Source organism: Tupaia chinensis, unplaced genomic scaffold (assembly GCF_000334495.1).
Source record: "Tupaia chinensis unplaced genomic scaffold, TupChi_1.0 Scaffold000026_1, whole genome shotgun sequence".
Lineage (NCBI taxonomy): Eukaryota > Metazoa > Chordata > Mammalia > Scandentia > Tupaiidae > Tupaia > Tupaia belangeri.
The window spans coordinates 1,867,242-1,877,833 of NW_006159456.1; the positions used below are offsets into that span (position 1 = coordinate 1,867,242).

At 38.7% G+C, this 10,592-nt stretch overlaps 1 protein-coding gene across 1 annotated transcript in view; it reads right to left on the reverse strand.

Moving 5' to 3' along the window:
* The window catches only part of RAB3GAP2 (RAB3 GTPase activating non-catalytic protein subunit 2), a 102,193-nt gene that overhangs the window by 38,570 nt on the left and 53,031 nt on the right, over positions 1 to 10,592 (reverse strand). The window contains 7 exon segments of the mRNA XM_006140235.3: positions 280 to 362; positions 864 to 1,007; positions 1,577 to 1,793; positions 4,234 to 4,373; positions 7,116 to 7,205; positions 7,327 to 7,406; positions 8,324 to 8,472. Of these exon segments, the coding sequence (XP_006140297.1) occupies positions 280 to 362; positions 864 to 1,007; positions 1,577 to 1,793; positions 4,234 to 4,373; positions 7,116 to 7,205; positions 7,327 to 7,406; positions 8,324 to 8,472 (903 nt within the window).

The window sequence follows — 10,592 nt, forward strand, 5'->3', positions numbered from 1 at the left end:
AATAAATATATTTTTACTATCAGTCAGTCTAAAGGACATTTGGGTTCTCTCACAGTATTGTAATAAGTTTTAATATCACCTAGAAGATACATGTCATCCTTACAGAAAAATTCCAACAAAAAGTACAGGCGATTACTTGTATCTAACTTTATTCTGAAAAGAAGTTGAGATAACTCATTGATGTGTTTTAGTATTTTGAATGCTCCACTCAGAATATTCCATTCATTTAAAAAAATGACAAAACAGTACACTTTATTATTTTTATTAAAGGATACCAACCAAGATTGGGAGATTTTGTTTTCAGTAGGGCTGCTAGTTTCTTCACTAAGTGCATGTCCTTGGCTCGTTCACTCTTCTTATCACTAAAACAATAAATATAACAAATTCTTACAGAATGTAAGATGTTTTCCTTCTGATTCTGAAACACTTTAACTTTCTTCTCCATTTTATGGATATATCTTTATAGATATCAATCTTGGGGCCACCAGGTGGTGTAGAGGTTAAATCTCTGGATCCCACATGATCAACCCAATAGTTTGAGTCCCAAACTTGATGGCATGAAAATCAAGCCAGGTACATACACATGTGTATACAAGATCCCAAGAATGGAGGAGAAGGGAATGCAGCATGGCCATCCCTCCTGGGGTGGGGAGGGAATTCTCATCCCCCCCCCCGCCTCTTTCTATCTCATTCTCCAGTGAGTGCATGCACCCTATAACAAACACACGCACACAAAAGATTATCAAGCTAATGATGAAAGAACCAACAGTGAAACAATAATTATAAAACAAAGCACGAAAAACTAAGGGAGTAGAAAAAATTAGGAGAGGAACATCAGTCAGTAGACACTCAATAAATCTTACCTCAGTGCTAAATGGAAAGGGACATTCACTGTTTTCACACTTGCAGACACTGGATCAACAAGACAAATCTGGTAAGTCTGTGGCTGCCAACTCTGACTGGTTACATTATTTAAGCCCATGATTTTATAACCAGGATACAGTAGTCTAAAGAAATCACATACCGATATGGTAAACATATTATAAAAAAGAAAAATGCCAAAAAGTTTTTAGGGTAGCTAAGAATGCTACATTATTATCAATTTGGGAGCGTTAATAAGGCAAATTCTATTAACAAAAGAACAAGTAAAGCAGTAGTTGACTGACTACGCAAGGTAGTTGAGTGTACCTTGATAAAAGGTTCAAGAGAATTAAACAAACATAAATTGTGTTTACATTTTAATTCCAAACAAAGCATTCACTTCACTTAACATCATCAATGGGAGAATGTGAAGGAATCTTTACTTTAGAGCTCTTGAAGCATAAGTAATGGACAAATGGCAGCACCAAGCTAACTTCAATCCTGTAGACTAGCCTGGCATTTTTAAATAACATTTGCTTGTTATTTAATACTTAATTATATACAAGGCACTCACAGGATAAAACAAAATAATGAACATTACAGTTCTGGAACAGCAAGCAATCTAATAAGTAGTTTTAATAAAAAGCTGTGCTTCAATGAAAGCACTGCTGTATTTCCTTTTATAACCAGTAAAATGCCAGGGTTTGCAGCTTACCTGCAGTGCTTTCCCACGTTGAAAGCTCCCACTCTAGGTCCCTGCTGTGTGCTCCACACTTCTAAAATTCCCCTTCTTGGTGCATAGATTACAAGAAACTGAGCTACTCGACTTGGACCCTGGGTATTTCCAAAAGGGGAAAAGTCCCCCTTTTCAGGTACTCTTTCATGAAGATCCTCTACAATTTGAATCCATCCAATCTGTGCATCTCGGTACCCTGGGAGACAAAGGAAAAGATGAGTTAATTAATCTAGGTTCCGAAGTAGCCGAAGCACTCCAGGATACTGAAAGGAGGGAGGCATTAGAAAAGCTATAGAAATGTTATCTTTTAATCACAAAATATCTTAAACAGAAAAGGATAACAAATAACCAATTCATCACCAAGTCTTATCAAATCTTGATATTTCACTATTTTCACATCTTTTTTTTCCTTTAAAAAGAAAATATTACAGATATCACTGAATTCCTGAGTGCCTGTCCTGGCTTCTATTACCTTCGCTTTCTTTAAAATACTCCCTTCTTTTAAAAAAATTCTGGGGAGATTGTCAGGTTTGAATTTAAAATGAAAGTCCAATCGAAATACAGAATAAAGAGCCTGATGTGCTACTGAGCCCTCGGTGGTATGAAGACAGAGGAAACCACGGGCAGCAGTGATGGAGAAGGCAGCAGCGGGTGCTGTCTTCCACTCTAGGGCAGCACTCCCACACGCAATGGACCCCTCTCTTCCCAGCACTCAATAGACAGGAAACTGATCACAGCAGCTGCAAAGACAGGCAGCAACTCTGGTGACAAGATGGTCACGGTGGATTTGGGCCAACTGGTACAGCAGAATCTTCTGTACTTTGGACGCACTCACTGAGAACACTACTTCTCTTATTATTTCAGAAGACAAATGCCATGGAGAAAGGACGTATCTATAGCACTGAAACTTATCTCTGCAGACAAAACAGATGGCAGGTAAAGACTCTATCATGAGGGAGTTCTTTGAAAGGAAGGTGAGAGTGGCCTCAGTCTGGTCTAGAGTCATTTATTGTCCTCAAATCCATTAATCCTCACATTGTAAACTACAGAAAAGACTGCACCATATTCATTTCCAACCAGCTGTCTAAGCTAACATATTTCAAACATGTTACCATGCCAATGATTTTAAACAATACATTCTCCTCTTCTTCCTTAGTCAGGGAGATTTTATTTTATGTGGGTTGATAATGTGCCCAGTTAAGAGATTTTTCAGGCCAGTCAGTGCCAAAGTGGTTAAAGCAGCTGGCTGGATTCCACATGGCTGATTGTGTAATTTGAGTCCTGGATACCATGGCTTAAAAATCACACTGAGGGGGGGACTAGCAGGTGGCATGGTGGTTGGGGCACTGGACTCCCACATGGCCAACTGCAGTTCAAGTCCCATACCTGGTAGCCTGCTTTTTCATTTTTCCCTCTCTCTCTCTCTTTCTGATGACTGTAGCATGTTTAAGAAGAAAAAGAAAAGATAATAATAGGGACTGCTAAGTGGCATTGTGGTTTAAAATCACTGGATGACCACATGGCCAACCGCAGTTCAACTCCTGGACCTGGTGGCTTGCCTTCTCACTCCCTCTCCCTGCTCTCTGTCTCTCTCTGATCAAACTAGAAAATAATAATAATAATAATGATAATAAATAAAGTTAAATAAAATAATTTTAAAAGATAATAACGAATAAAATAATTATTTAAAAAATAAAAACAAACATACACATATGCCTTGTGTGCATGTGTGTGCATGCCCAAAATCCCAAAGGAGGGAGAACAGGAGGAGAAAGGACAGTGCATGATCACTGCCTATGGGGTTGGGGGTGGGATGCTTTCTTACTTTTACTGTCTCTCTCTGTCTTTTTTTTTTTTTTCAGTAAACAAACATACCCTCTGACAAAAAAAAAAAAGATAAAAGATATTTTCAAGTCTCTTTTATAGTTAAGTGGAATCAAGCCAGTAAGTCCTGATGAATACATTGTGAATAAAGTAAATATTTCAAAGTGGACTGACTCGGTTGGCAGGTGTAACCTTCTCTTTTTCCTTTTCCTCTTTCCTTCCTAGAATGCTGATAAGGTTGGCTGTGAGAATCTTCAGCGGAGAAGATACAGAAAAGGAGACTGGGTTCCTGAGGACATGGTGGTGAAATCACATCAGTCCTACACTTGGGTTTGTCACTAGCAGTTGACTCAAACTCCTGATACAGTTACCTATACACTAAGTAGACTAACTTAAGCATAAAGATATGGATGTCAAGTCTGTAAAGATGGATTTTGCTAGGTTTTGCTATTTTAAATTTGAAAGACTTGGCATTCTAGATTTTAGGAGACTATCTGGCTCCAAAGTGGCCTAGTGAAGAGGAATAAATGTAGCAGGAAGGAGAAACTGAATTCAGAAACCGACAATGACAATGAGAATTCAAAGAAAGTGCTTAAGGCAGACCTGCAGAAAAGTGCCTATCAGGTGGTCATACTTGGAGGATACAGTGGCTGATTACTAGGTCAAATGCTGCTGATTTGAGTTCATATTTTAAAAAGAAAATATAAAAAATTAAACAGTTATCAACCAGAAGCTGAAGGATAATAAAGTTGCTCAACTTACTGGGGTAAAAAAGTATATTAACTTTTTTTGGGATATTTGTAAGGTAGTACCTTTCCACATGCGTATTGCGATTCCTCTAGTTACATCCAACAAAATAACTCTGCCAAAATCATCTGTTACCGCTGCAAGTGTGTTACATGGAGACAGACATATGCTTTCACCGTGGCGCCTAGAATCTGGAAGCCCAAATCTGATATTTAAAAGAAAATAAAAAACTCAAATCACATTCCAATCTAGAAACATAGAACAATGAAATGCATAAATAAGATAGGCTGAATCTGTTTTTTACATACATTTAAACTTTGAATTTCAGACCCAACATTTTGCAATATAAAACACATCAAAGAAATAAAACACAGTCTATGTAGGTTTTCTCTATAGATATCCACAATCATACATTTTTTTTAAGAGAGATTTTTGCTAGAGGGTACGTGTGCTTTGCCAGAGAGACAGAGACAGAGAGGCAGAAAGCAAGAAATCACCCTCCAGTGGGGATGGCCATGCTGCAATCTCTTCTCCTCCATTCTCCTCTTGGGATCTTGGGCACGCACGCACACGTGCCCAGCTTGAGTTTTAAGCCACCGGGTCCAGGACTAGAACCATGATCGACTACATGGGAGTCCAGCGACATAGATGTTATGCTAACTGCTGGTCCCAGTCACACATTTTTTTTAAGAGAGATTTTTGCTAGAGGGTACGTGTGCTTTGCCAGAGAGACAGAGACAGAGAGGCAGAAAGCAAGAAATCACCCTCCAGTGGGGATGGCCATGCTGCAATCCCTACTCCTCCATTCTTCTCTTTGGGCACACACTCACATGCACCTGGCATTGAGTTTCAAATCGCAATGTCCAGGACTTGAACTGCAGTTGACTACAGGGAAGTCCAGTGACATAACGTTATGCCATCTGCTGGTCCTTATTTTTAGAGAATAGCAAATATAAATTTCTCTTTCCTTGACTGAAAGACACTCCATAGAAAACAATACTGTCGCAACCAACTAAAATTTAGAATGCTTTGCTCCTACACAAGCATCATTAGTCTACGATAAGAACTGTTCCTAGACTGGTCTCCTTTTTGCCAGTTATCGTATCTTGTTGACACCTACGTATCTGCCTGCACAATAGCTTTCCTTCTTCTAAACAGTTATCTCAAAACTGCTACTGGTCTATATTCAACCTGATTAGAACTATAAATAAAATAAAAAGTGAAGAGGTACTGAAAAAAGGACCAGAGGGGCTCACTTTGAGAAAAGTTTCCAAGACAAAACATTTAAATTTTGTTACATCTATTTGAGATACATAAGACCATTTGACTAATTTCTTTTTTTTTTTTTGGGGGGGGGGGTTCGCTCTATAGGTCGCGTGCGCTCGCCTGACAGACAGAGAGAGACATAGAGACAGAAAGCAAGAAATCACCCCCCAGGGGGGATGGTCACACGGAAATCCCTTCTCCTCCATTCTCCTCTCGGGATCTTGGGCATGCACGCACATGCGCCCAGCGTGAGTTTTAAGCCACCGGGTCCAGGACACAAACCGCAGTCGACTACGTGGGAGTCCAGCAACATAGCCATTATGCTAACTGCTGGTCCCCATTTGACTAATTTCTTGATTCTTGGGTGAATTTAGGAAATGTGGGAAAAGTTAAACATACTTATTTTTAAATAAAATGGAAAAGAATCTTATAAATTCAGGGGCTGGCAGGTGGTGTGGTGGTTAAGGCACTGAATTCCCACATGGCCAATCATGGTTCAAATCCTAGACCTGGAGGCTTTGCTTTCTCACTTTCCCCCTATCTCTGTCTCTCCCTCTTTCTCGCTCTGGTCAAATGAAATAATAATAATAACAAATAACTTTTTAAAAAAGAAGATAAATTCAATAATTCTTTAAAATTTTTGCCAGAGGGCACATGTACTTGCCAGAGAGAGAGAGAAGAAAATTATGTAGATGCACCTGGCATGTTTCTCAAGCCACTGGATTTGGGATTCAAACTGTGCAGTTGGTCATGTGAGATCCAGCTACCTTAACCCCTACACCACAGGCTGGCCCATAAATTTTCATAACTGTTAATTAGTTGGCTCTCTTCAAGTAAAGGACATCTAAAAGAGGTGAGGGGGGTCCTATTTTCCCTCATGGAAGCATTTTATATTGGTAATAAAAATTTATTTAGGAGCTAGCAGGTTGCATGACAGTCAAGGCATGGATTCCCACATGACTGATTGTAGTTTGAGTCCCAGATCCAGAGGCTTGAAAATCACCCTGGGGGCATATGCACACATGCCCAAAATCCTGCGAAGAGAAGGGATTGCGGTGTGGTCATCCCCCCAGGGGGTGATTTCTCACTTTCCCTCTCCCTTTCTCTTGCAAGTACATGTGCCCTATAGCAAAAATCTGGGGGGAAAAAATTATGTAAAAGCAAAACCAAGAAAATCATGTCTTCCTCTTCCAAAATGTACCAGATAAAGTAACATATCCTAAAACACTCCTGAAGGAAAGCAGGAAGCAGAAGCCAGTATTCTGAAAAGTATCTGAATATACAAGGCTTCTGCTTAATTTTTTTAAGAAGCATTGGGTACTTCTTAGGTTATATACCTTAGTGAAATATTATTTAAACTTATTAAAGAAAGAACTCCAACAACTTTCACTCAACTAATGCTTTTACAACTTATGCTAGCTTTACAGATGTTTGTTAAAAAACATACTCAAGAAATATGTCTTAAGCACCTACAATATGATAGGGAGACAGCTGTGAACAGAACAGGAAAAAAATCAAGCTTTTCACAGAGCTCACATTCCAGTGGAGGGAAAATGTCTCACATTAACAACTTACTGAAGCTCCAAGGACTCATGAGACTGACAAGTCAACCAAGCACTCTGTAAATTTAACAGCATCTTTCTAAAAATACTAAAATTTGAGAAAAGCACAACAGACTTGCCTTACAGCTAATGGGGTAGCTGGCTCAACCTTCGGCTTGTGCTTTTGGACGGTTTCTTCTTCGTGCTTACTTTTCCAACCAAGCCAACCACTGAGGAGAAAGAAAATTTTGAGTCCATCTAGAAGTTCCAGGGTTTTAAAAAAGCAGACTATCATTAAATTAAAACCAAGCTAGATACAAACTAGGTAATTTTTATTTGTTATGTAATTACCTGGCAGCATTAAATAAAGCAGAAGTGAGTTTACTTGCAACTGCTAGTGCAACGTGAGATAATAACGGTTGTGAGCTTCCCTGAAAAACAGAACATTTGAAAAAGAAAACTTGGTAGCTTACAGAGAAGACATACTTTCTAAATAAGAATTATTTCTAAAAATTCTGAAAAGTTGTAGATCCTGGATGTACAACTCAGTTTCTTTTAGAAGGGACAAAAACAAGTTTATTTTGGGAGCAATCCAATAAAAACTTACAAAGCCTTGACTGGCAACTCAGCTTCTTTCAAAGCGTACAGTAAAACTTTATTTTATAATAAAAAGGTTTAATCCATAGGATTTTTTTTTAAATCTTTAGGATTTATCTCTTGAAAGGGTCATTTAATTAAAATAAAATTTAAGCAAGGACAGCAAGATGACATTACTCTAGCGGGGCTATGTATTTCTATCTACATACAGCTGGTTCTTGTCCCTTTAACTATCTATTTTTCAATCTTTCTTTTGTTTGCTTGCTTGCTTAACAAAAGTAAAAAAGACAGTTTGGACAATCCTGAGAAGGCTGGTTTTTAAGTGAACAATAAAGCTGCCAAATCTAACACCTAACTTTTCCCTATTTAGGAAGTAATTTTCACCACTTGTAGCAACTGTGGTTGGCAGTTTGATCTGCCTTTACGATTCCTCATTTTCTCAAATCCCTGGTGAGTGGACATTATTAGCAACCCTGAGCTTCTGACTAGTGCACTAGTATTTAAAGGCAATTCAGCTGACAAAGAACTCAGAGTTTCAGAAACAAAGATGTTTGTTTTACATGAACTTTAGTACCTTTTCAGATCATCCAAAGAATTCAGAAGAAAGCTAGTTGAGATTAAGATGAGTTCCAAATAAAAGTTAAATATATGAACTACTTAATCTTTCTAAAACTAAATTACTAGATCCAATCTGTACATGAGTTAAAAAATCAAGAACGGCCTTACTCATGATTAGTGATGAAACTCATACCTCTAAGGCGTAAAAGAAGCCGGTAAATGGATTGGACCCTACGGTGATGTATTGAGACATGGCAGGTGGACTGTTCTTAATTGCCGCATTAAATCCACCTATGTTGGAGGCAGTCTTCATTTGATCAAAAGGGGACAGTGTCATGATACCTAATGATAAAACAAAACAAAACCCACATGGTTTGAATGCACTGAAATGACAAGGTCATGTTAGGTAGTTAAATTTTTACTTCCATTCCATTCCATTCTTTTTTTTTTTAAAGTGTATTTCTTCCAATGGTAAAAGAGACAAAGAAAAGAGCGCACACCCTCAAAACAAGTTCTCGATGACATGCTCCATCTCCAGCCTCAGCTAGTCACTGATCATGGGCACATGCAACCCAGATGTACTCAGGAAGGTCTCCAGATGTGAATCTGAAACTCTGCCACATCAATCAGCCTTGCAGAGTATCCTGTTTTACCACAGTACCACTGTCTGGCCCCCACTTTGGTTCCATTCTAAGGTGCTAATTACTTACTCGTATTCAACAGACTAAAGTCATCTTCAAAAGCTATAAAATCAACAGCATAAAATATTAAAAAATATTAATGTTGCCATCTATAATTTTTCCAGCTAATAAAATGTTACAAAAACAAAATTTTAGTATTAAAAACACAGAAAAACTCAGAAGATACAAATATACAGTCCACCCATATCCCCAGGCACTAGTTCACTCCTCCCAGGCAGCTGTACAGTTTCTGACGCTGCCTTCCAGACATGTACATATACAGGTAACAGAATGCCCAGGAAGTGATGAGAGCTGTGCCTTCTTTATTTAATAAAACATCAAGGACACATGCCTCACTCTTTTCAGTCATTTTTAGTATTCCATTTTATGGACATACCATAACTGATCTGACCTACTGATGGGACATTTAGGTTATTTTTTGGCACTCTATCTTTGCACCTGTATACGTTCTACCTGTATGATAAATTCTTATAAGTGAAGATACTGGGCCAAAGCATATCTGCACTTAAAAAAAAAAATTATTATTGAATAAGTACTATTCTATTGTATTCCATAGAGGTGGTGCTAATTTACAGTCCCACCAAAAAGGTGAGAGAATACTTTCCCAATTTAGTGAAAACAAACACTCGAACATTTACTTTGTATTCAGAAATCCCCAACCCTTTATAATAAAAAGTTATCTTTCATTTCCCAAGGCTCTAAGAGCAAAAGTCAACAGGGTAAATGCTGACATCCATATTGCCACATCATTTAGGTGGGAATATAAATTGCTACAAGATATCCAGAGAACAATTTGTAAAATATATCAAAATTTTTAGAGGAGTTGATTCTAATTTATTCTAAAGAAATAGCTCATTTTTCTATCCTATCACCAGTGATCTTTTCCTTTCTAGAACTTGAGTCACCCAGTCACCCATTTTCTTTCTTTTTTTTAGAGAGATTTTTGCTATAGGGTGCATGCACTTGCCAAAGAGACAGTAAGACAGAACACGAGAAACCACCTCCCCCCCACCCCCGGGAGGATGACCACTCTGCAATCCCTTCTCCAGTCTCCTCTTGGGATTTTGGGCACACACACATTTGCGCCCTGTGTGTTTTAAGCTGCTGGGTCTGGGACTTGAACCACGGTTTTGACTATATGGGAGTCTGGTGACGTAAACATTTATGCCATCTGCTGGTTCCAAGACACCCATTTTCAATGCCTTAAATAATGCCATCACCAGCTTTATGAATATTCCTTGTAACCTTGATTCAAACACTCTATTTTTTGACCGCCACTTCCTGACTTTCTCTCTCAATTACTCTAGTAACTCTCTGCAAAAATACCACAATTTTTAAAAGAACTTCAGTTCATTAATCCTACTATTTTTTTTTTCTTTTTCATTCTTGTGCCTACTTCTCTTCTTATCTAGCTTAGATTTGTTGTATGATAATCACTCCATTGCAAGTACCCACAACTCCTTGCACTCACCCCCCTCTACATACTTATCTGACTAAATCTTAACCTCAGTTAACCCAAACTTTCTGCATCCTCCTCTGGAAGCAAAACAGCTGATCACTGCCAGAGGTTTCAAGGTAAGACCACCAACAAATGGGGACTCAAGACCAGCAGAAATTCTGTGGTCTTCCACAAGCTCTCTCTTGGCCCATAATCCTTTGGTATCTGTTAAAAGTACCTAGGCTGCTTCGGCAGAGGCGGGCCGGACGCCAAGGCTGCGTCCGGTCACGGGACCTCCCGGGCCCTTCCGGGCTCGGCGAGTC